This window comes from Oncorhynchus nerka, linkage group LG17 (genome assembly GCF_034236695.1).
Source record: "Oncorhynchus nerka isolate Pitt River linkage group LG17, Oner_Uvic_2.0, whole genome shotgun sequence".
Lineage (NCBI taxonomy): Eukaryota > Metazoa > Chordata > Actinopteri > Salmoniformes > Salmonidae > Oncorhynchus > Oncorhynchus nerka.
This window is the reverse complement of record NC_088412.1, coordinates 33,743,408-33,771,032: the sequence shown is the minus strand read 5'-3', so window position 1 is coordinate 33,771,032 and position 27,625 is coordinate 33,743,408. Positions and strand designations below refer to the sequence as shown.

Below are 27,625 nucleotides of genomic sequence, written 5' to 3'. Positions count from 1 at the left end.
TTGTGGATTTATTTGAGCAGCAAGCTATATGAGGAGGAGAAGCCGAAGCAATGTTGACCACTGGATTGTAGTGAGAAAGAGTCTCTGGAGGGGGTCTTCCTGTTGTCCCTACAGGCCTGATTTTTAACCCTGCTCCACATCTGATCCCCTAAAACTCATAGAGCTGGGTCAGGGCCAGCTATAGGGAGCTCACTAATCCAGTTTGGGGCTGGCTAATAATTAGCATGCAACATCACACGACTGCAGAGGAGAGTCTCATAGGTATGTTGAAGTCGATGATTGGCGTGTATCTCCTACCACGTGTGCTGGAGGGCCCAGACATCTTTTTTTATTTAACCTTTATTTAACGAGGCATGTCAGTTAAGAACAAATTCTTATTTGCAATGACGGCCTACCCCGGCCAAACCCTAACCCGGACAACGCTGGTCCAATTGTACTCCAAATCTAACCCTAACCCCTATTGGACTCCAAATTTTACCTGCGCTTCATTTCCTATCTTAAGAATGAGAGACGAGGAGTATCGCCTTCTCCCAGTGATATAGAGCTGACAGAGGCCAGTCCTGTAACAAGTGGCCAGTGTAGTGGTCAGAAATAGAACAGAGTTGGAGCAGAGCAGAAGGAGGTGGAGGGTTGGTTCTCTCATATGTCACAGGAAGAGGAAGTGCCCCCTCAGAAAACAGCACTATCATGTCCTGAATCTGATAAGGAATTTGGAGGGAAACACCTGTCCCAGCTTGTATCGTGATACAGCTGTGAGTTCTCCATCCATTTATTCAATGTCTTCCTCCTCACTTTTTCTCCTCTGCTACCACTGTTGTGTAGAAGACGATTAGGACATCCCATTGTGAGGCCTTGAGTCTCTTGTCATTCTTCCAGTAGATTCCTCTAACCAGAACGGAGTTGTTTATCAGCTGCTCGGACTGTTCTGTTTTGTTCCCAGCCCTTCTAAGCCAACAATTTCTTTTGAAGACTGAAGTCATAAGACCGGTATCTCTGAAATAATACAAAATATTGTCGTCAATTATTTGAGTTTATAGAGGCTCCAAAAATATATTTTTGAGTGATAAAACACTGATTGGTAGATAATTCTGCATCTGCGCTGTGATTTGTTAGATTAAATCTCAGGGCTGATTTGTTATGAAAGTATATTTCAAAAGACTACTCTTTTCATCACCCTCTAGATGTCTCCTCCCTCTCCTTCCTCCCTGGTGCTAGCCCTTCAAAGAGCCCCTGCTGCCAGCCAGCATTTGAAGTGGAGTAAGCTAACATGACACATGAGGAGGGAGGGACGGAGAGATAAGCAGATTCACTCTACTTGGATTCCTCTTATTGACGTCTCCATCTTCCTCCCTTTGCCTTGTCTCATCACCCCCCTTTTAATATCCATTTGAACCATTCCTCTTCTGCTCTGCCCCCTCTCTTTCCCTGTCTCTCTCTCCTCTGGTTCTGTTATGAATCCAGTTTGTGGTCTCTCCTGCCAGGACGGAGACACCAGACCAGAGAGGCCTGATGTCCTGTGGTATTCTGGTGTGTTGACAGGAAATACACAGCGTTCTTCTCTCTGTGTAACACCTCCCCAGTAACGCACACTGGGCACAGAAAGACACACTCCACTCGCTGCGGAATGGTCAAGGTCTGTGGCTGGCTCTTCGCGAGCAAATTAGTTTGTTAGCTTGTTGCTCATCTTTTGGCTGCTAACTGCATCCTCTGGCTGTGTGACAACAGTATCTAATACAACTTCCAATAGCAAAGGCTGTCAATGATTAGATTAGCCAAATGCTAACCTGATAACTTCTGCATCAGCTGCTCTGCTTCTCTTTGAGGCATGTCCTGATTGTATTTCATTCTGTATTTGATGTACTTGGCTAACTGGGGATGCAGAGCTGTTGCCTGACTTTTTGAGTAGTCTCTCTGGTCAAGTGAATCATTTATCCTCCACTCACTACAGACTTTTAGAAGGAGATCCTGTCCTGCTAAGAGGCTGTGCCTTCCTGTCAATGGTTTTATTGCTAGGTTTCTGTATTGTGTTTGTATGTGTGCTGGGTGGAGCCAGAATCTGGTTTTGGGGTCCATTCCATTTGATAGAGACTTTGATTAGGACTAAAGTTATTCTACAAACAGGCCGTGGAAACTGTTGGAAATCTACCTCATTTCTGAACCACTTGAAAAGCATACACGTACCTGGTTTATATTAAGTGGGTCTATGTGTCTGAATGCGTGACTACTAGACTTGGACCCAAATGGTCAGACCCATTCTTTACTGCTGCGTCACAAGCTTCCCGGAACCACTCCTCCACCCTCAGACCTATTAACTGTTGCCACAAGAAAAGGGCAACCAGTGAAGAACCAACACCGTTGGAAATACAACCCATATTTATGTTGATTTATTTTCCCTTTTGTACTTTAACCATTTGCACATCGTTACAGCACTGTATATATATATAATATGACATTTGTAATGTCTTTATTCTTTTGGAACTTCTGTGAGTGTAATGTTTACTGTTCATTTTTATTGTTTATTTCACTTTTGTATATTATCTACTTCACTTGCTTTGGCAATGTTAACATATGTTTCCCATTCCAATAAAGCCCCTTGAATTGAATAGTAAATAGGTTGTGTGTGTGTGTGTGTGTGTGTGTGTGTGTGTGTGTGTGTGTGTGTTGCGTGCATTGTTTGTGTGTGGATACGTTAACTCATGCCTATCTCTTAATGGCATAACAGTCATTACACATCTGGTGGAATTTAGTTTGGAGACACACACACACATGTAGACACACCCACACATTGTTTATCCAGTCAGACTGACTGGGCAAGTCAGCAGGGGTACACAGTCCACAGGAGGGGCAAGAGTGCCCCCTTAAGGTTTAGAATAGCCACTTCTAACAGAGAGCCACACTGGAGTTCACTCACACACACACACACGCAGGAGGTCAGACACACACACACACACACACACACACACGCAGGAGGTCAGACACACGCACTCCATGGCCCCCAGCACCCTGTCCATAGTAGAGCAGTTACTCAACAAGACTGGCTGGTTATGGAGCCTTGTCTCACACCCTGCCAGTAAAAACCTCACCCCCGCCCCCGTCTGACCAAACGGCCTGGGGAAAACACCAGGGGAGAGGGGCAGAGAGGGGGGAGGGGGGGCAAATTACAACCATACCTCCTCAACCCCCCCCCCCTCTTTCTACCCCTTTATAAGAACTCTTGTCTTCCTGGAACTAACAAGGAAATACAGGCTTATGTGCTCTCTCTCTCTCTCTAACTCTCTCTCACTCTCTCTCTCTAACTCTCTCTCACTCTCTCTCTCTAACTCTCTCTAACTATTTCTCACTCTCTCTCTCTCTCTCTCTCTCTCTCTCTCTCTCTCTCTCTATCTCACACACACACTTACACAAACGGTACACATTAGGACCCACACACAAGCATGCATACACACATATGGCCAGGTCACAGCCCTGGCATTTTAATCACGCTAACTATGTGTCCGCTTACGACACGCTTAATCATTACAGCCCCTCCGCCTCAGCACACAGCTAAGCTCATGATGTGTGTCTTCCTGAGGAAAATACTCGATAAATGACACCAATTTCTCGGTCATGCTTTTCAGAAAGTTTGTTGAACGTTTTTAAAATTCTTCCCACCCACATTCATCATCATAGTGACAGTGAAGTAAACCAAACGTTTATCTGGCTGTGGGACTTCTAATATTCCATTATATCTGTTCTCTTTGTGGAGGAGCAGGGTCTCTGGTTCAGTCGAGCTCTGTTCTCTTGTCTTTGTGTCTCATTTTCTGTGTGAAGATGGCATGCGGCCCAATGTGAGCCCCTCTTTCTCCCCATCCAGCCCCAGTCCAGGCCCAGGCTCACTCTGGAACCGATTCCATCTGATATTAAACACATGGCAGCAGTTAGACGGAGAGAGAGAGATCGAGAGAGGAAAAGGAGTGAGAAAAAAGAGACGAAAAAGAAAAACAGAGTAGATTTTAACATTTGGGATCCGTGTCAGCAAACCCCCCCCCCCCTTCTTTGGTTCTTTCTTTCTCTCTCTTCCTCTCTCCTTCCTCCTTCTATCAGCATATAAAGGATCTAACCTTTCTAACATTGTTGTTTCCTGTCTTTAGTCCTGAGTTAGTCCCCGAACTCCTCCCTCTCTGGTGTTCACATGCTCATCAGAAGTATGCACACGCCCGACTGAAGGTCACAGACACACTGGGGACGAACCCAACAGAACAGTGCCGAGTCTCTGCCATGGCGTTTGGTGGCCTTTTTACAGAACCAAACACTGACACGTCTCTTAAAGACGGCGAGAGGGAGAAATGGAGAGATGAAATATGATGTTGGTTCCGTTGCAGAGTACCCTGTATAAGACACAGTGTCATGATAGTGAGATGCGTTCGCAACAACCTTTTGGGTTTTTCCGGGGGAAACGATTGAAGCTCACGTTACTGCTTATGGCAGATGATAACAGTTCTTCTTCTTGACCTGGTGGACATAGAGGGAAAGGTTATGGGGGAGCTACAGATAGCCCCTCGGTCCAGGTTGTGGTTTTGAGAGGTTCTGGGGATGTTGGGAAAGACTGCTCCGGGGAATGTTGACACATCGGCAGCGTTTAGGGATGTTGGGAAAGTTTCTGATGTTCCCGCTAATTTGTGTTTTTTCCTGCGAGTGGTGCAACAGGGGAGTGAACGCCCCCTTAGTACCCAGCATCCAGTGGAGGCTGCTGAGGGGAGGACGGCTCATAATAATGGCTGGAATGGAGTCAATGGAATGGTATCAATGGCTGGAATGGTTTCCATGTGGTTGATACCACTCCATTCCAGCCATTTTTATGAGCCTTCCTCCCCTCAGCAACCTCCACTGCCAGGATCCCCAACCTACAGGACAAGCACTCGGTCATATTCATGGTATGCGTGCGTGTGTGTGCATGTGTGTGCGTCTGTGTGTGTACATAAGAGAGTGAGAGATCTTTCAAATCAAATTGTATTTGTCACATGCTTCTTAAACAACCGGTGTAGACTAACAGTGAAATGCTTACTTAAGGGTCACTTTTCTAAAATGCAGAGTTAAAGATACACAATTAAATAGTGTCAGGAGGAATAATTACACAGTGAATAACAATAACAAGTAAAACTAACTTGGCTCTATGCCAGTTAGAGAGTCAATGTTCTGTGTGTGTGTGTGTGTGTGTGTGTGTGTGTGTGTGTGTGTGTGTGTGTGTGTGTGTGTGTGGAGTCAAGTGCAAAAAAGGGTAAATGCAGGTAGTACATATGTCTGCGTGTGTCTGTTTACCGGTATTTGTGTTAACCTCTGTGTGGCAATAAACATGTTGAGAGTATTTTTCCAGTAGAAGCTGGGTGACCTTACTGATGTGTGTCTGCCCTCTACCTCTTAGGTTGTCCACAGCCTGATTGCTATGGGAAACGATGCTGGCCAGTAAGCAGAAGGAGGCTGTGATGGAGGTTCGTAGACAGTTGGTGGAGGCCGCCAAGCAAGGAGAACCTGCCAATCAAGATGAGTCTGGGTAAGGAAGGGCCAGGACACATCAACCATTATACACGGACATACAATGACCACACTACTCACTATATCTAAATACATGTATATTCTCTTACTTTCTCTGCCAAATCAAAATGCCACAGAATGCACAGACACTGTCTGATCTATGGCTGAATAATTAATAACAGAGGGGAAATGATTGCTGTGAGTAAACACATAATTACGTTATTATAATATATAGTCAAACTCAGAATTTGGAAGGCATGGCATTGAGGGGAAAATGACTATGTTGATAGAGAGAATGAGTGACAGAGAGAGGGGGGGTGGAGAGTGCAGTGTCCTGCTGTTTCAACAAAGAGACACAGCGCCACCTACAGAGAGCTGTGGTCACTGCGTCTGTGTTTATTTGCCCATGTGGCCACAGAGGGAATCTGAACCACATGTTGGCTTTCTGACACACACACACACACACACACACACACACACACACACACACACATACTTGAATACCTTTGTTGTTTGTTAACCCTTTAACAGGCAGCTCAACCCGGGAAGTTGAGCTAATTTTGACAACCGATTTTTCAGTCAAATTGAATATATGAATTTTGTTTGGAATATTTGATCATCTCAACCAATGCAATTTAATACAATTATTAAGTGGTTTTCATTATCGGACTCCCATATTTTTGTAAATACACATTCAACAATTACCAAAACCGAACATCATTTACCACACATCTTTTATACTAATTGTGTATAAAATTAGAAATGACAAGTTTGTAAAATGTTGTTGACCTTTTAGAACATCATTTAAGATTAAAGAGTAAATGACAAATATGTTGTTTTACAATTTTAGATACTCTTGAAAAATATGGTGTACCAGGTGGTTGAGTTTCCCAATAAAGGAATGCCATTTAGTGTGATAATGGACAAAGGAGAAATATTATTATCGGACTTTGTGTCTGTGGAAATACCCAACTCCTTTCAAATCCACGTAATTATTTACTGTTATCTTCAATATGTTTCACAATGTCATTCAGTACATGTCATTTTAATGGTATTCTAAGCTAATAAACTGTAAACACATTCATTTATATGCATTTGAAGATTTTTTTTTTTTTTACACACAATTGTATAATATTTTATTAATATTTGATATCAGTCCTCATTTAACTATCTTCCATTATGGGGCGGCAGGTAGCCTCGTGGTTAGAGTGTTGGGCCAGTAATCGAAAGGTTGCTTGATCGAATCCCCGAGCTGACAAGGTAAAAATCTGTCATTCTGCCCCTGAATAAGGCAGTTAACCCACTGTTCCCCGGTAGGCCGTCATTGTAAATCAGAATGTGTTCTTAACTGACTTTCCTAGTTAAATAAAGGTTAACTAAAAATAAGAAATATATAAGTGAATGACGCATATATCATTTTTGAATGATTAAAAAGTCTGCATATTCCAATGCAAAATGTGTTTACTCTAATTGAGCAACTTAACTGGCTGGTTGAGATGTTTGCAATGTATTATTTATCAAAGTGTAATTAATGCAAACCAAAATTCTTAATTTATGGCCTATATTGAGGCTAAAACATATTTAGCCTATACTGAGGCTAAAACATATTTAGCCTATACTGAGGCTAAAACATATTTAGCCTATACTGAGGCTAAAACATATTTAGCCTATACTGAGGCTAAAACATATTTAGCCTATACTGAGGCTAAAACATATTTGGCTAAAACATATTTAGCCTATACTGAGGCTAAAACATATTTAGCCTATACTGAGGCTAAAACATATTTAGCCTATACTGAGGATAAAACATATTTAGCCTTTACTGAGGCTAAAACATATTTAGCCTTTACTGAGGATAAAACATATTTAGCCTATACTGAGGATAAAACATATTTAGCCTATACTGAGGCTAAAATATATTTAGCAGATTTTTCTTTCTTGTTGTGCCAGTTAAAGGGGTCTGAAGCGGACGGTAAACATACTACATGTACTACTAGATGTACTCATAACATACACATACTGTACACTCAAACTCCAATTTGATTAATTTACACTACTGTTCAAAGTTTGGGGTCACTTAGAAATGTCCTTGTTTTCCATGAGAACATACACGAAATGAGTTGCAAAATGAATAGAAAATATAGTCAAGACGTTGACAAGGTTATAAATAAGGATTTTTAATTGAAATAATAACTTTGCTTTCATCTAAAAAATCCTAAATTTGTAGCAATTACAGCCTTGCAGACCTTTGGCATTCTAGTTGTCAATTTGTTGAGGTAATCTGAAGAGATTATACCACATGCTTAGTGAAGCACCTTCCACAAATTCAGCTCAATACAGTTGAGATCTGGTGACTGTGCTGGCCACTCCATTATAGACAGAATACCAGCTGACTGCTTCTTCCCTAAATAGTTCTTGCATAGTTTGGAGCTGTGCTTTGGGTCATTGTCCTGTTGTAGGAGGAAATTGGCTCCAATTAAGTGCCGTCCACAGGGTATGGCATGGCGTTGCAAAATGGAGTGATAGCCTTCCTTCTTGAAGATCCCTTTTACCCTGTAAAAATCTCCCACTTTACCACCACCAAAGCACCCCCAGACCATCACATTGCCTCCACCATGCTTGACAGATGGCGTCAAGCACCCCTCCAACATCTTTTCATTTTTTCTGCGTCTCACGAATGTTGTTCTTTGTGATCCGAACACCTCAAACTTAGATTTGTCTGTCCATAACACTTTTTTCCAATCTTCCTCTGTCCAGTGTCTGTGTTCTTTTGCCCATCTTAATCTTTTCTTTTTATTGGCCAGTCTGAGATATGGCTTTTTCTTTGCAACTCGGAGTCGGAGCATCCCGGAGTTGCCTCTTCACTGTTGACGTTGAGACTGGTGTTTTGCGGATACTATTTAATGAAGCTGCCAGTTGAGGACTTGTGAGGCATCTGTTTCTCAAACTAGACACACTAATGTACTGGTCCTCTTGCTCAGTTGTGCACCGGGGCCTCCCACTTCTCTTTCTATTTTGGTTCGAGCCAGTTTGCGCTGTTCTGTGGAGGGAGTAGTACACAGCGTTGTACGAGATCTTCAGTTTCTTGGCAATTCTCGCATGGAATAGCCTTCATTTCTCAGAAGCGACAATAGACTGACACGTTTCAGGAGAAATTTATTTGATTCCGTCCATTATGAGCCTGTAATCGAACCCACAAATGCTGATGCTCCAGATACTCAACTAGTCTAAAGAAGGCCAGTTTTACTTATTTTTAATCAGAACCACAGTTTCCAGCTGTGCTAACATAATTGCAAAAGGGTTTTCTAATGATCAATTAGCCTTTTAAAATTATAAACTTGGATTAGCTAACACAACGTGCCTTTGGAACACAGGATTGATGGTTGCTGATATTGGGCCTTTGTACGTCTATGTAGATATTCCATAAAAAATCTGCTGTTTCCAGCTACAATATTCATTTACAATATTAACAATGTCTACACTGTATTTCGGGTCAATTTGATGTCATTTTAATGGACAAAAAAATGTGCTTTTCTTTCAAAAACATGGACATTTCTAAGTGACCCCAAACTTTTGAACGGTAGTGTAGGAGGTGCATACATTAATTATATGTAGTATGCTATGTACACACACACACACACACACTGGGCTGATACAGAATGTATATTGGCATGTGGCAGGTCTGTTTGCAGCAGTAATAGAGGGGCTCTGTGGTCCTGCTGCTGCTGTAATCACAGAGGTAAGCAGACTCACTTAACAAGCAGGTTGGAATATATGACAGGGGGTCCCACACACACACATGCAGTATGCTGCCGCCATGGTGGTTTCCTTCTACACATCTGTGTCTGAGAGCAGCATCGTCGTATCCTTCTAATTCTGGGTGGCTTGCTCTCTTATGGGTTCATTTAGAAAAACACCTCAGCGGGAGAGGGTAGTAAAGAGGGAGAAAGAGAGATTTATACGAGCGGGAGAGAGGGAAATAGAGAGAAATAGAGAGAGAGGGAGATAGGGAGAGAGGGAGAGATATGTTGGTATAGCCGTAAGCTGTTGCTCCCCTCTGACAGCCTGTTGACTTAGCCTGTGTCCAGGCAAGAGGGAAGTGCCAAAGCCTTGACAAACTGGATCTTTATACCTCCCTAGCAGAGGACCAAACCTCCACTCCCCTCCTACCCCTCACAGTGTCCGTCCTGCCCCCACACTGTTCCCATCATGCCCACCAGCACTGTGGGACGCCACATTCTAGCCCTGGTATAATGCCTGTGTGGTCACATGACAAGGGAGAAAACAGAGCTGTAAGTTAGGCAGATTTCACACTGACTGCTCATTCACACATACTGTAGTAGTATCCATCCAGACGCTCGCCAGGGCTGTAGCTACATATGAGGACCGAGCTCCGGAACCACCTGAGGTGAATGAAGCAACAGCCCGAACACAATACCCCATAATGTCAAAGGGGAATTATGTTTTTCTAAATGTTTACAAATTAATAAAAAATGTAACGCTGAAATTTCTTCAGTCAATAAGTATTCAGCCCCTTTGTTATGGCAAGCCTAAATAACTTCAGGAGTAAAAATGTGCTTAACAAGTCACATTAACAAGTTTCATGGACTCATAAGTGTACTTACTGTACCCCACATAAACAATTATCTTTAAGGTCCCTCAATCCTGCAGTAAATTTCAACCACAAAGACCAGGGATGTTTTCCAATGCCTCGCATAGAAGGGCACCTATTGGTAGATGCGTTTAAAAACTGACCTTGAATATCCCTTAGAGCATGGTGAAGTTATTATTTACACTTTGGATGGCGTATCAATACAGCCAGTCACTACAAAGATACAGGTGTCCTTCCTAACTCAAGGTGCTGGAAAGGAAGGAAACCAATTAGGGATTTCACCATGGTGACTTTAAAATAGTTAGAGTTTAATGGCTGTGATAGGAGAACTGAGGATGGATCAACAACATTGTAGTTACTCCCAAATACATACATGTTTTTTCTTCTCATTTTGTCTGTCATAGTTGAAGTGTACCTATGATGAAAATTACAGGGCTCTCTCATCTTTTTAAGTAGGAGAACTTGCACAATTGGTGGCTGACTAAATACTTTTTGCCCCACTCAAATCAAATCAAATCAAATGTATTTATATAGCCCTTCGTACATCAGCTGATATCTCAAAGTGCTGTACAGAAACCCAGCCTAAAACCCCAAACAAGCAATGCAGGTGTAGAAGCACGGTGGCTAGGAAAAACTCCCTAGAAAGGCCAAAACCTAGGAAGAAACCTAGAGAGGAACCAGGCTATGTGAGGTGGCCAGTCCTCTTCTGGCTGTGCCGGGTGGAGATTATAACAAAACATGGCCAAGATGTTCAAATGTTCATAAATGACCAGCATGGTCGAATAATAATAAGTCAGAACAGTTGAAACTGGAGCAGCAGCACGGTCAGGTGGACTGGGGACAGCAAGGAGTCATCATGTCAGGTAGTCCTGGGGCATGGTCCTAGGGCTCAGGTCCTCAGAGAGAGAGAAAGAAAGAGAGAATTAGAGAGAGCATATGTGGGGTGGCCAGTCCTCTTCTGGCTGTGCCGGGTGGAGATTATAACAGAACATGGCCAAGATGTTCAAATGTTCATAAATGACCAGCATGGTCGAATAATAATAAGGCAGAACAGTTGAAACTGGAGTAGCAGCACGGCCAGGTGGACTGGGGACAGCAAGGAGTCATCATGTCAGGTAGTCCTGGGGCATGGTCCTAGGGCTCAGGTCCTCCAAGAGAGAGAAAGAAAGAGAGAAGGAGAGAATTAGAGAACGCACCCTTAGATTCACACAGGACACCGAATAGGACAGGAGAAGTACTCCAGATATAACAAACTGACCCCAGCCCCCCGACACAAACTACTGCAGCATAAATACTGGAGGCTGAGACAGGAGGGGTCAGGGGACACTGTGGCCCCATCCGAGGACACCCCCGAACAGGGCCAAACAGGAAGGATATAACCCCACCCACTTTGCCAAAGCACAGCCCCCACACCACTAGAGGGATATCTTCAACCACCAACTTACCATCCAACCCAGACAGGATGACCACATCAGTGAATCAACCCACTCAGGTGACGCACCCCTTCCAGGGACGGCATGAGAGAGCCACAGTAAGCCAGTGACTCAGCCCCTGTAATAGGGTTAGAGGCAGAGAATCCCAGTGGAAAGAGGGGAACCGGCCAGGCAGAGACAGCAAGGGCGGTTCGTTGCTCCAGAGCCTTTCCGTTCACCTTCCCACTCCTGGGCCAGACTACACTCAATCATATGACCCACTGAAGAGATGAGTCTTCAGTAAAGACTTAAAGGTTGAGACCGAGTTTGCGTCTCTGACATGGGTAGGCAGACCGTTCCATAAAAATGGAGCTCTATAGGAGAAAGCCTTGCCTCCAGCTGTTTGCTTAGAAATTCTAGGGACAATTAGGAGGCCTGCGTCTTGTGACCATAGCGTACGTGTAGGTATGTACGGCAGGACCAAATCAGAGAGATAGGTAGGAGCAAGCCCATGTAATGCTTTGTAGGTTAGCAGTAAAAACCTTGAAATCAGCCCTTGCTTTGACAGGAAGCCAGTGTAGGGAGGCTAGCACTGGAGTAATATGATCAAATTTTTTGGTTCTAGTCTGGATTCTAGCAGCCGTATTTAGCACTAACTTAAGTTTATTTAGTGCTTTATCTGGGTAGCCGGAAAGTAGAGCATTGCAGTAGTCTAACCTAGAAGTGACAAAAGCATGGATTAATTTTGCTGCATCATTTTTGGACAGAAAGTTTCTGATTTTTGCAATGTTACGTAGATGGAAAAAAGCTGTCCTTGAAATGGTCTTGATATGTTCTTCAAAAGAGAGATCAGGGTCCAGAGTAACGCCGAGGTCCTTCACAGTTTTATTTGAGACGACTGTACAACCATTAAGATTAATTGTCAGATTCAACAGAAGATCTCTTTGTTTCTTGGGACCTAGAACAAGCATCTCTGTTTTGTCCGAGTTTAAAAGTAGAAAGTTTGCAGCCATCCACTTCCTTATGTCTGAAACACATGCTTCTAGCAAGGGCAATTTTGGGGCTTCACCATGTTTCATTGAAATGTACAGCTATGTGTCATCCGCATAGCAGTGAAAGTTAACATTATCTTTTCGAATAACATCCCCAAGAGGTAAAATATATAGTGAAAACAATAGTGGTCCTAAAACGGAACCTTGAGGAACACCGAAATTTACAGTTGATTTGTCAGAGGACAAACCATTCACAGAGACAAACTGATATCTTTCCGACGGATAAGATCTAAACCAGGCCAGAACATGTCCGTGTAGACCAATTTGGGTTTCCAATCTCTCCAAAAGAACGTGGTGATCGATGGTATCAAAAGCAGCACTAAGGTCTAGGAGCACGAGGACAGATGCAGAGCCTCGGTCCGATGCCATTAACTTCTTGCGTCGAGCCATCCCGGATCCGGGATCGTGACTACAGCCTCAAGCTCATTACCATAACGCAACGTTAACTATTCATGAAAATCGCAAATGAAATGAAATAAATATGCTAGCTCTCAAGCTTAGCCTTTTGTTAACAACACTGTCATCTCAGATTTTCAAAAATATGCTTCTCAACCATAGCAAAACAAGCATTTGTGTAACAGCATTGATAGTTAGCATAGCATTTAGCGTTAGCATTCAGCAGGCAATAAAATCATTTACCTTTGAAGAACTTCTGATGTTTTCAATGAGGAGACTCTGTTAGATAGCAAATGTTCAGTTTTTCATGAAAGATTATTTGTGCAGGAGAAATCGGTACGTTTTCTGCGTCATGTTTGGCTACCAAAAAAACCCGAAAATTCATTCATCCAAACGCCAAACTTTCTTCCACATTAACTCCATAATATCGACTGAAACATGGTAAACGTTGTTTAGAATCAATCCTCAAGGTGTTTTTCACATATCTCTTCATGATATATCATTCCTGGAAGTCTCCTCTCTGTCTCAATCACATGGATGAATGCGAGCAGCTTGGAGATTACGAAACAATTTCAACAAAGGACACTGGGCGGACACGTGGTAAATGTAGTCTCTTATGGCCAATCTTCCAATGATATGCCTACAAATACGTCACAATGCTGCAGACAACTTGGAGAAATGATAGAAAGGGCAGGCTAATTCGTGGCGCTTTCACAGCCATATAAAGGAGACAATGAAAAACAGAGCGTCAAAAATCCTGCTCATTTCCTGTTTGAAGTTTCATTTTGGTTTCGCCTGTAGCATCAGTTCTGGGGCACGCACAGATAATATCTTTGCAGTTTTGGTGTTTTCTTTCCAAAGCTGTCAATTATATGCATAGTCGAGCATCTTTTTGTGACAAAATATTGCGCTTAAAACAGGCAAAAAAAATGATCCAATAATGAAATAGCGCCCCCATAGGTTGAAGAGGTTAAAATGTCATTTACCACCTTCACAAGTGCCGTCTCAGTGCTATGATGGGGTCTAAAACCAGCATTTCGTATACATTGTTTGTCTTCAGGAAGGCAGTGAGTTGCAACAGCCTTTTCTAAAAATGTTGAGAGGAATGGAAGATTCGATATAGGCCGATAGTTTTTTATATTTTCTGGGTCAAGGTTTGGCTTTTTCAAGAGAGGCTTTATTACTGCCACTTTTAGTGAGTTTGGTACACATCCGGTGGATAGAGAGCCGTTTATTATGTTCAACATAGGAGGGCCAAGCACAGGAAGCAGCTCTTTCAGTAGTTTAGTTGGAATAGGGTCCAGTATGCAGCTTGAAGGTTTAGAGGCCATGATTATTTTCATCATTGTGTCAAGAGATATAGTACTAAAACATTTGAGCGTCTCTCTTGATCCTAGGTCCTGGCAGAGTTGTGCAGACTCAGGACAACTGAGCTTTGAAGGAATACGCAGATTTAAAGAGGAGTCCGTAATTTGCTTTCTAATAATCATAATCTTTTCCTCAAAGAAGTTCATGAATTTATCACTGCTAAAGTGAAAGTCATCCTCTCTTGGGGAATCCAAAAAAAGGAATTTCGGATTGTTCTTATTTTCCTCAATTAAGTTAGAAAAATAGGATGATCAAGCAGCAGTAAGGGCTCTTCGGTACTGCACGGTACTGTCTTTCCAAGCTAGTCGGAAGATTTACAGTTTGGTGTGGCGCCGTTTCCGTTCCAATTTTCTGGAAGCTTGCTTCAGAGCTCGGGTATTTTCTGTGTACCAGGGAGCTAGTTTCTTATGAGAAATGTTTTTAGTTTTTAGGGGTGCAACTGCATCTAGGGTATTGCGCAAGGTTAAATTGAGTTCCTCAGTTAGGTGGTTAACCTCATAGTCTGCCCCATCCCGCATGCGGTATCGTTACTACAGCCTCAAGCTCATTACCATAACGCAACGTTAGCGATTTCTAAAAATCGCAAATGAAATGAAATAAATATGCCTGCTCTCAAGCTTATCCTTTTCTTAACAATCCTGTCGTCTCAGATTTTCAAAATATGCTTTTAGAACCAGAGAAAATCAATAATTTGTGTAAGAGTGGTGATAGCTAGCTTAGCATTTAGCGTTAGCATTTAGCACGCAACATATTCACAAAAACCAGCCAAGGAATCAAATAAAATAATTTACCTTTGAAGAACTTCAGATGTTTCAATGAGGAGACTCTCAGTTACATAGCAGATGTCCAGTTTTTCCTGAAAGATTCTTGTGTAGGACACATCGTTCCCTTTTGTTACTATGCATTTGGCTACCGAAACTAACCGAAAATTCAGTCACCTACACGTCGAACTTTTTTCCGAATTAACTCCATAATATCGACTGAAACATGGAAAACGTTGTTTGAATCAATCCTGAAGGTGGTTTGTCATATATCTCTCCATTGAAAGCACCGTCCTTGAAGCCTGCTTTGTTGTCTGATTCGAATGGAAAAATACTGGGAGCTGACTTTTGCGCACCAAATGCCACGCAGACACCAAGCGGGACACTTGGCAATTGTAGTCTCTTATGGTCAATCTTCCAATGATATGCCTACAAATACGTCACAATGCTGCAGAGACCTTGGGGAAACAAGATAAAGTGTCCGTTTATTCCTGTCGCATTCACAGCCATATAAGGCGATCATGGAAAACGTAGCCTCAAAAATCCTGTTCATTTCCTGGTCGGTCATACATCTTGGTTTTGCCCGAAGCATTTGTTTTAAGGGACTCACAGTGAAAATCTTTGCAGTTCTGGAAACGTAAGAGTGTCTTCTTTCCAAAACTATCAATTCCAAGCATATTCGAGCATCTTTTCGTGACAAAATATTGCGCTTAAAACGGGCACGTCTTTTTATCCAAAAATGAAATACTGCCCCTAGAGTACTAACAGGTTAACTGATTTTTGTGCTCTGGTGTCCTTGGGTAGACAGAGGGAATCTGGAAGGACATCAAGGAATCTTTGTGTTGTCTGAGAATTTATTGCACGACTTTTGCACGATGTTCCTTGGTTGGGGTCTGAGCAGATTATTTGTTGCAATTGCAAACGTAATAAAATGGTGGTCCGATAGTCCAGGATTTTGAGGAAAAACATTAAGATCCACAACGTTTATTCCATGGGACAAAACTAGGTCCAGCGTATGACTGTGACAGTGAGTGGGTCCAGAGACATGTTGGACAAAACCCACTGAGTCGATGATGGCTCCGAAAGCCTTTTGGAGTGGGTCTGTGGACTTTTCCATGTGAATATTAAAGTCACCAAAGATTAGAATATTATCTGCTATGACTACAAGGTCCGATAGGAATTCAGGGAACTCAGTGAGGAACGCTGTATATGGCCCAGGAGGCCTGTAAACAGTAGCTATAAAAAGTGATTGAGTAGGCTGCATAGATTTCATGACTAGAAGCTCAAAAGGCGAAAACGTCATTATTTTTTTGTAAATTGAAATTTGCTATCGTAAATGTTAGCAACACCTCCGCCTTTGCGGGATGCGCAGGGGATATGGTCACTAGTGTAGCCAGGAGGTGAGGCCTCATTTAACACAGTACATTCATCAGGCTTAAGTCATGTTTCAGTCAGGCCAATCACATCAAGATTATGATCAGTGATTAGTTAATTGACTATACTTGCCTTTGAAGTAAGGGATCTAACATTAAGTAGCCCTATTTTGAGATGTGAGGTATCATGATCTCTTTCAATAATGACAGGAATGGAGGTGGTCTTTATCCTAGTGAGATTGCTAAGGCGAACACCGCCATGTTTAGTTTTGCCCAACCTAGGTCGAGGCACAGAACACGGTCTCAATGGTGATAGCTGAGCTGACTACACTGACTGTGCTAGTGGCAGACTCCACTATGCTGGCAGGCTGGCTAACAGCCTGCTGCCTGGCCTGCACCCTATTTCATTGTGGAGCTAGAGGAGTTAGAGCCCTGTCTATGTTGGTAGATAAGATGAGAGCACCCCTCCAGCTAGGATGGAGTCCGTCACTCCTCAGCAGGTGAGGCTGTATATGTATGTATATCTCTCTCTCTCCATATTTATGTATGTATGTATGTATGTATGTATGTATGTATGTACAGTGCCTTGCGAAAGTATTCGGCCCCCTTGAACTTTGCGATCTTTTGCTACATTTCAGGCTTCAAACATAAAGATATAAAACTGTATTTTTTTGTGAAGAATCAACAAGTGGGACACAATCATGAAGTGGAACGACATTTATTGGATATTTCAAACGTTTTTAACAAATCAAAAACTGAAAAATTGGGCATGCAAAATTATTCAGCCCCTTTACTTTCAGTGCAACAAACTCTCTCCAGAAGTTCAGTGAGGATCTCTGAATGATCCAATGTTGACCTAAATGACTAATGATGATAAATACAATCCACCTGTGTGTAATCAAGTCTTCGTATAAATGCACCTGCACTGTAATAGTCTCAGAGGTCCGTTAAATGCGCAGAGAGCATCATGAAGAACAAGGAACACACCAGGCAGGTCCGAGATACTGTTGTGAAGAAGTTTAAAGACGGATTTGGATACAAAAAGATTTCCCAAGCTTTAAACATCCCACGGAGCACTGTGCAAGCGATAATATTGAAATGGAAGGAGTATCAGACCACTGCAAATCTACCAAGACCTGGCCGTCCCTCCATCTCTCTCTCTCTCCATATATGTATGTATGTATGTATGTATGTATGTATGTGTGTGTGTGTGTATATATATATATATATATTTGTATACAGTATATCAAAAAAGTGAGTACCCCCCCTCACATTTTTGTAAATATTTGAGTATATCTTTTCATGTGACAACACTGAAGATATGACACTTTGCTACAATGTAAAGTAGTGAGTGTACAGCTTGTAAATTTGCTGTCCCCTCAAAATAACTCGACACACAGCCATTGTCTAAATGTCCAAATTGGGCCCAATTAGCCATTTTCCTTCCCCGGTGTCATGTGACTCATTAGTGTTACAAGGTCTCAGGTGTGAATGGGGAGCAGGTGTGTTAAATTTGGTGTCATCGCTCTCACACTCCCTCATACTGACTGGTCACTGGAAGTTCAACATGGCACCTCATGGCAAAGAACTCTGCAAAAAATAATTGTTGCTCTACATAAAGATGGCCTGGGCTATAAGAAGATTGCCAAGATCCTGAAACTGAGCTGCAGCACAGTGGCCAAGACCATACAGCGGTTTAACTGGACAGGTTCCACTCAGAACAACCATAATGCAAATGAATGACTTAAAAATGATACAATGTGATTTTCTGGATTTTTGTTTTATAAAAATTACATGCTTTGTAAGTAGGAAACACTGCCAATTTTGCAGGTTATCAAATAGTTATTCTCCCCACTGTATATATATGTATGAATACTTTTTGAAGGCACTGTAGAATTTGAGAGTTTTTAAATAGTATAGAAATGCAGTATTACTGATGGGTACCTGCCCAGGGGCCACGACCTCCAGGGGGTCCCCATTTGATTTTGTTAGTAACTCTCACTCAGATATCATATTAATAAAAATTGGCATGGCATAAGTCGTGTGTTCATGTGTCAGTCTGAGGGTGTTCAGTGTTGTTTTTTGGGTGTTTTAACCCTGAGTTATTTTGACAGCGTTGGTTTGTGTGTGTGTGTGTGTGTGTGTGTGTGTGTGTGTGTGTTGCAGTAGAAGAGAAAAGTGTTGACAGGACCTGTGCTGGCTCTGTAGCATATGGCCTAATTCCCCCAGTGTATTGTGGAATTTTTCACTTTGCAGAAATAGTTGACTATGGCAGATACTCGATTGTACACGTACACACACTCACACATTTGCAGCCAAACCAATGCATCAAACCACTATTTCCTGCTTCCCCAGCCAACAGGATCAGAACCATGTCAGAAGAATCACAACACACACTGTTACATTAGTAGCAGGAGAAAAAGGACTAGGCTACACATATATTCTGAACATAAGACATGCTGTATGCAGCTACATAATCTCTCTCTTGCTGCTTTACTCATTTATACACACACACACACACACACACACACACACACAGGTGCGGCGATGTGACTGAGTGGAGTGTGTTGTGTGTGCTGTACTCTACTGTACAGTCTGGGAGCAGGCCCAGTGATATGTCCATAAATAAAAGCCCCTGCTCCTTCCTCTGCGCCAGGCAGCACCGTGAGTTACGAGCCTGGACTGTGAGTGAGGCAAACCACTGGAAAGCTTCATGTTCAAACAGCCAGAACTTCTAAGCCCCTGAGTCACCCACACACTCCACCAAAAATGCAAGTCATCCTTCTGGTTCAGTTTCAGGGTTAATAATGTTTGGCCCTTGGCCTTGTAGCATTGTTCAGGGGTTGACTCATGGTTGATCCTCAAACTCATTGTGTGCCTCTCTCATTTGCTATTTTTTTCACTGGCTTGTACTTCCTCTCACACTGTGTCTCTACCCCCGGGTTAGATTATGGTTGTCCCTCAGTATCTTGCGCTCCCAGGCCTATTCTAGGGCTAAATTATGTTTGGCCCTGGCTGTGGTTCTCCTCCCCGCTTCTGGGCTGAGTTATGGTTGGCACATCAGGCTAAATGATGTTTGAGTATACTGCCAGGCTTTTTTTACTGCCACGGTTCGGTGCTGTTCACAATATGGCTTTTCACTGTCTGGATATTCCTGGACCTGGGTCCATTCCTCCATTCTGTTTTAATGTTGGAAAGGTAACCTGATTCGCTTTTGTACACATATCTTCCATTCTGCCCGTTGGTGCCACACAGAGAGCACAGCACGTAGGTTGATTTAGGAAGGTGAGGAGACCACATTACCCAGCAGGCTGAGTTTCAACCGTCTTTAGTGCTGTCAACTTTACTCAGCACCAGACTAGGATTCTTTCTGGGAATAGGAGTCCATTGTTAGGTTAATGCTGCCATTCTAACCGGTCTTGCCGAAAACTGAACACATTTTATCATCCGTTCCAGCATTACCCCTCAGTCTTGAGACCCAAGCAAAAATGACCTATTCATTTATCTGCATGTCCAGCCCCTATATTTAGCCTCACAGTGGAGTGTGAGGCCATTTTATTTTTAAGACAACCAGGGCTACAAGTAGAACACAAAACAATTTGATACAAACAGTTGCATTCATGCGTTTTATTGACAATCATCCATTTATTTAATTTTATTTCACCTTTATTTAACGAGGTAGGCAAGTTGAGAACAAGTTCTCATTTACAATTGCCAAAGTCGAGGATAAAAAAATGTAAGGTCCCACAAAGCAAAAACCTGATAAAACTGAACTCGTATTAAGTTCAGAAATTGTTTGATGAATATCCAACTAGCCGGTGACAACTGTGTAGAGTTTGGAGATTGTGACAGCAGCTATGTGAGTTTATTAGAGTCAATCAATCAATCACATTTATTTATCAAGCCAGCATCAGCAGATGTCACAAACACCACTCTAGCTCAGCCCCTGTTAATCACACAGACTAAGGGTTGGTATCTACGGATTTAGAAGAAGCACCCAGAAGTAGGTAGCTCAGACACACTATGTTCAAAATGGGTTAGATGTTACATCTTATGGTGGAACTCATTGGTGTAATATCAACAAAGTCAAGTCGTTACATCTGTACTTGACATGACTCCATTCATTTATATTTTACATTCTGGAAAGTTGTCTCATTTTTCATCCCTCCTGTCTGTTTCTCCTCCAGTCATGTTTTTGGCCGCACTAAAGAAAACATTGGCCATGTAGTCCAACAGGAAATACTCCCTCATCTGTTCATGGCTCTGAATTTCAACATGAAGAATTGGGCTTTATGAGGAGTTCATGTGTACCCCTCTCCTCTCGCCGCTAGCCCTGGGGTCGCCCTGTCTCCCCCCCCCCCCCCCCCCATTCCTCCTGTGTCTCTGTGGATCCTCCGTGGAGGAGAGGAGGGTCTTGGTGGGAGCACTAACCCTGCTTCACTCTGCCAGCTCTGCAAATAATCAGAGACAACCTCTGATTCATATGTGTTAGTCACACTCTGAGACAGCCTTACAGGACCTTATCAGTTGTGCACGCACTCACATTCTCAGACACACATTCCATCACACACTATGGTGTACATAAACATAGACTCTCACACTTTAACAACACCACTTCAAGTAACAGATGCACACTTGCACAGAGTATGCAGCATACCCAAAACATGATTATAGCTGAGGTTCTCACAGCACATCTCCTCCAAGCTTCTCTCCTCTACCTGTGGAGTCTGGATCTCTGATTCCATACAGTGTTGTTCCCATCAGGATATTAGGAAAAGTGGTTGTCTGTCAGTGGGTGGGTGGGTCTGTTAAGTGACTATCATCCATTAGTTCAGCTAACTTTACCTTAACAGGCTGCCACCCCAGGCAGGCTGCCACCCCAGTGTGTATGCACTGAACCATAGCATACCATGTGATCGTTTGTTTGATCAATTGGTTAATTTAAGGACTATGAATATACAGTGGTTCCTCCTTTTAAAAGTTGCAGCGTACTGCGGCGCAGCTTGCATGGGGCCGCAGAATTCTATGGCACGTTAGTTTTACTAGCATTCCAGTGGTTGGCACGTTGCCAACCACTGGAACCATTAATGCTAGTTAGGGCTAGTTTGACCACCAGAGGGCATCTTTGATAAGCATTTGATAGCCTTCAATAATGGCTGTACTAGAGAATGCGGACATGCGGGAGACCGGCTATCCTTGTAAATAAGAATTTGTTCTTAACTGATTCCGTATGTGTTATTTCATAGTTGTGATGTCTTCACTATTATTCTACAATGTAGAAAATAGTCCAAATAAAGGAAATACCCTGCAATGAGTGGGTGTGTCCAAACATTTGACTGGTACTTGCTTAATTAATTTGATTAATAGTATGGTGTTTCTATTCCAAGAAAAATAAAAAACCCTCTGGGTTTCCGTTAGGATGGAATGGAAAATATGGCGCTGCACGACGTGACGGTCGGGAGTACAGTACTGGGCTATTTACGGGCAGGGCACATGGGAGACCGGGGTTCAATTCCCAACGGGGAGGAAGGAGTAGGCTGTCCTTGTACATTTTTTCTTTCTTTTATTTCACCTTTATTTAACTAGGTAAGCTAGTTGAGAACAAGTTCTCATTTACAACTGCGACCTGGCCAAGAGAAAGCAAAACAGTGTGACAGAAACAACAATATAGAGTTACACATGGAATAAACAAGCGTACAGTCAATAACACAATAGAAAAAAGAAAGTCTATTTACAGTGTGTGCAAATGGCATGAGGAGGTAGCCAATAAATAGGCCATAGTAGCAAAGTAATTACAATTTAGCAGATTAATACTGGAGTGATAGATGAGCAGATGATGGTGTGTAAGTAGTGATACTGGTGTGCAAAAGAGCAGCAAAGTAAATAAAAACAATATGGGGATAGGTAGGTTGGGTGGGCTATTTAGAGATGGACTATGTACAGCTGCAGCGATCGGTTAGCTGCTCAGATAGCTGATGTTTAAAGTTAGTGAGGGAAATGTAAGTCTCCAGATAATAATTTGTTCTTAACTGACTTGCCTAGTTAAATAAATGGTTTTATGCATGTTAACATTAGAAGCCTCTTCCCTAAGTTTGTATTATTCACTGCTTTAGCACACTCCACCAATCCTGATGTCCTAGCCGTGTCTGAATCATGGCTTAGGAAGGCCACCAAAAATCTTTACATTTCCATCCCTAACTATAACATCTTCCGACAAGATAGAACTGCCAAATGGGGCGGAGTTGCAATCTACTGCAGAGATAACCTGCCGAGTTCTGTCATACTATCCAGGTCTGTGCCCAAACAATTCGAGCTTATACTTTTAAAAATCCACCTTTCCAGAAACAAGTCTCTCACGGTTGCTGCTTGTTATAGACCTACTTCAGCCCCCAGCTGTGACCTGGACACCATATGTGAACTGATTGCCCCCCCATCTATCTTCAGAGTTCTTACTGTTAGGTGACCTAAACTGGGATATGCTTAACACTCTGGGCGTCGTACAATCTAAGCTAGATGCCCTCAATCTCACACAAATTATTAAGGAACCTACCATGTACCATGACTTGATTAGTGTAGTGTTAGCTAGCTACATAGTTGTCTTTGCTGTCTTCGTATCCAAGATAATTGTGTAGTTTAGAGTGTGTAGTCTTAGAGCGATTATCTTAATTTACCGAGGTTAGCTAGCCAGCTATTTGTCGTCCTTAACGTAGGAGTCACTCCTAGCTAGCCAACAGCTAGCCAACGTCTACTGAATAGAACTTTCGCATTCCGGTCGCATTCCGCTTCGCTCCACAGGTAGTATCACATTTTCATTTCATTTCATTACAGTCCCAACGGTGTGATTTGTTTGATCGTAGCTAGCTACATAGCTAGCTACATAGCCGTCTTTGTTTCAAAGATAATTGTGTAGTCTAGAGCGATTTTCTAGGTTAGCTAGCCAGCTATTGTCGTTCTTTTAACGCAACGTAACGTAATCAACACTGCTAGCTAGCCAGCTAGCCCCCGAATAGCAGCATTGTAGAAACTTTACACTCAACGGAACGACTTGATTAGTGTAGTGTCAACAACGCAGCCACTGCCAGCTAGCCTACAAAGTCAACAACGCAGCCACTGCCAGCTAGCCTACCTCAGCAGTACTGTATCATTTTAATCATTTTAGTCAATTAGATTCTTGCTACGTAAGCTTAACTTTCTTAACATTCGAGACGTGTAGTCCACTTGTCATTCCAATCTCCTTTGCATTAGCGTAGCCTCTTCTCTAGCCTGTCAACTATGTGTCTGTCTATCCCTGTTCTCTCCTCTCTGCACAGACCATACAAACGCTCCACACCGCGTGGCCGCGGCCACCTAATCTGGTGGTCCCAGCGCGCACGACCCACGTGGAGTTCCAGGTCTCCGGTAGCCTCTGGAACTGCCGATCTGCGGCCAACAAGGCAGAGTTCATCTCAGCCTATGCCTCCCTCCAGTCCCTCGACTTCTTGGCACTGACGGAAACATGGATCACCACAGACAACACCGCTACTCCTACTGCTCTCTCTTCGTCCGCCCACGTGATCTCGCACACCCCGAGAGCTTCTGGTCAGCGGGGTGGTGGCACCGGGATCCTCATCTCTCCCAAGTGGTCATTCTCTCTTTCTCCCCTTACCCATCTGTCTATCGCCTCCTTTGAATTCCATGCTGTCACAGTTACCAGCCCTTTCAAGCTTAACATCCTTATCATTTATCGCCCTCCAGGTTCCCTCGGAGAGTTCATCAATGAGCTTGATGCCTTGATAAGCTCCTTTCCTGAGGACGGCTCACCTCTCACAGTTCTGGGCGACTTTAACCTCCCCACGTCTACCTTTGACTCATTCCTCTCTCTGCCTCCTTCTTTCCCTCCTCTCCTCTTTTGACCTCACCCTCTCACCTTCCCCCTACTCACAAGGCAGGCAATACGCTCGACCTCATCTTTACTAGATGCTGTTCTTCCACTAACCTCATTGCAACTCCCCTCCAAGTCTCCGACCACTACCTTGTATCCTTTTCCCTCTCGCTCTCATCCAACACTTCCCACACTGCCCCTACTCGGATGGTATCGCGCCGTCCCAACCTTCGCTCTCTCTCCCCCGCTACTCTCTCCTCTTCCATCCTATCATCTCTTCCCTCTGCTCAAACCTTCTCCAACCTATCTCCTGATTCTGCCTCCCTCAACCCTCCTCTCCTCCCTTTCTGCATCCTTTGACTCTCTATGTCCCCTATCCTCCAGGCCGGCTCGGTCCTCCCCTCCCCGCTCCGTGGCTCGACGACTCATTGCGAGCTCACAGAACAGGGCTCCGGGCAGCCGGCGGAAATGGAGGAAAACTCGCCTCCCTGCGGACCTGGCATCCTTTCACTCCCTCCTCTCTACATTTTCCTCCTCTGTCTCTGCTGCTAAAGCCACTTTCTACCACTCTAAATTCCAAGCATCTGCCTCTAACCCTAGGAAGCTCTTTGCCACCTTCTCCTCCCTCCTGAATCCTCCTCCCCCTCCCCCTCCTCCCTCTCTGCAGATGACTTCGTCAACCATTTTGAAAAGAAGGTCGCGACATCCGATCCTCATTTGCTAAGTCAAACGACACCGCTGGTTCTGCTCACACTGCCCTACCCTGTGCTCTGACCTCTTTCTCCCCTCTCTCTCCAGATGACATCTCGCGTCTTGTGACGGCCGGCCGCCCAACAACCTGCCCGCTTGACCCTATCCCCTCCTCTCTTCTCCAGACCATTTCCGGTGACCTTCTCCCTTACCTCACCTCGCTCATCAACTCATCCCTGACCGCTGGCTACGTCCCTCCCGTCTTCAAGAGAGCGAGAGTTGCACCCCTTCTGAAAAAACCTACACTCGATCCCTCCGATGTCAACAACTACAGAACGGTATCCCTTCTTTCTTTTCTCTCCAAAACTCTTGAACGTGCCGTCCTTGGCCAGCTCTCCCGCTATCTCTCTCAGAATGACCTTCTTGATCCAAATCAGTCAGGTTTCAAGACTAGTCATTCAACTGAGACTGCTCTTCTCTGTATCACGGAGGCACTCCGCACTGCTAAAGCTAACTCTCTCTCCTCTGCTTTCATCCTTCTAGACCTATCGGCTGCCTTCGATACTGTGAACCATCAGATCCTCCTCTCCACCCTCTCCGAGTTGGGCATCTCCGGCGCGGCCCACGCTTGGATTGCGTCCTACCTGACAGGTCGCTCCTACCAGGTGGCGTGGCGAGAATCTGTCTCCTCACCACGCGCTCTCACCACTGGTGTCCCCCAGGGCTCTGTTCTAGGCCCTCTCCTATTCTCGCTATACACCAAGTCACTTGGCTCTGTCATAACCTCACATGGTCTCTCCTATCATTGCTATGCAGACGACACACAATTAATCTTCTCCTTTCCCCTCTGATGACCAGGTGGCGAATCGCATCTCTGCATGTCTGGCAGACATATCAGTGTGGATGACGGATCACCACCTCAAGCTGAACCTCGGCAAGACGGAGCTGCTCTTCCTCCCGGGGAAGGACTGCCCGTTCCATGATCTCGCCATCACGGTTGACAACTCCATCGTGTCCTCCTCCCAGAGCGCTAAGAACCTTGGCGTGATCCTGGACAACACCCTGTCGTTCTCAACTAACATCAAGGCGGTGGCCCGTTCCTGTAGGTTCATGCTCTACAACATCCGCAGAGTACGACCCTGCCTCACACAGGAAGCGGCGCAGGTCCTAATCCAGGCACTTGTCATCTCCCGTCTGGATTACTGCAACTCGCTGTTGGCTGGGCTCCCTGCCTGTGCCATTAAACCCCTACAACTCATCCAGAACGCCGCAGCCCGTCTGGTGTTCAACCTTCCCAAGTTCTCTCCACGTCACCCCGCTCCTCCGCTCTCTCCACTGGCTTCCAGTTGAAGCTCGCATCCGCTACAAGACCATGGTGCTTGCCTACGGAGCTGTGAGGGGAACGGCACCTCAGTACCTCCAGGCTCTGATCAGGCCCTACACCCAAACAAGGGCACTGCGTTCATCCACCTCTGGCCTGCTCGCCTCCCTACCACTGAGGAAGTACAGTTCCCGCTCAGCCCAGTCAAAACTGTTCGCTGCTCTGGCCCCCCAATGGTGGAACAAACTCCCTCACGACGCCAGGACAGCGGAGTCAATCACCACCTTCCGGAGACACCTGAAACCCCACCTCTTTAAGGAATACCTAGGATAGGATAAAGTAATCCTTCTCACCCCCTTAAAAGATTTAGATGCACTATTGTAAAGTGGCTGTTCCACTGGATGTCATAAGGTGAAAGCACCAATTTGTAAGTCGCTCTGGATAAGAGCGTCTGCTAAATGACTTAAATGTAAAATGTAAATGTAATGTACAAACCTAAATCCGTAACCATGGACACACTCTTAGATATCATCCTGACCAACTTGCCCTCTAAATACACCTCTGCTGTCTTCAACCAGGATCTCCGCGATCACTGCCTCATTGCCTGCGTGCGTGATGGGTCCGCGGTCAAATGACTACCCCCTCATCACTGTCAAACGCTCCCTAAAACACTTCAGCGAGCAGGCCTTTCTAATCGACCTGGCCCAGGTATATTGACGGGATATTGACCTCATCCCGTCAGTAGAAGATGCCTGGTAGGCCTCCCGGGTGGTGCAGTAGTCTAGGGCTGTGCCACCAGAGACTCTGGGTTCGCGCCCAGGCTCTGTCGCAGCCGGCCGCGACCGGGAGGTCCGTGGGGCGACGCACAATTGGCCTAGCGTCGTCCGGGTTAGGGAGGTTAGGCAGGGTTTGGCCGGTATGGATATCCTTGTCTCATCGCGCAGACACTACTAACAATTGGATACCACGAAAAGGGGGTAAAATTTTAAATAAAAAAAGGATGCCTGGTTGCTCTTTAAAAGTGTTTTTCTTTCCATGCCCATGCAACAAATGTAGAACTAAGAACAGATATAGCTTGGTTCACCCCAGACTTGACTGCCCTTGCCCAGCACTAAAACATCCTGTGGCGTTCTGCATTAGCATCGAATAGCCCCCTGTGATTTACAACTTTTCAGGGAAGTCAGGAACCAAAATACTGTTAGGAAAAGCAAAGGCTAGCTTTTTCAAACAGAAATTTGCGTCCTGTAGCACTAATTCCAAAAAGTTTT

At 44.1% G+C, this 27,625-nt stretch overlaps 1 protein-coding gene across 1 annotated transcript in view; it reads left to right on the top strand.

Moving 5' to 3' along the window:
• The window catches only part of scfd2 (sec1 family domain containing 2), a 104,047-nt gene that overhangs the window by 12,237 nt on the left and 64,185 nt on the right, over positions 1–27,625 (top strand). Inside the window, 2 exon segments of the mRNA XM_065003131.1 lie at positions 5,402–5,495; positions 5,497–5,530. Coding sequence (XP_064859203.1) covers positions 5,402–5,495; positions 5,497–5,530 — 128 coding nt within the window.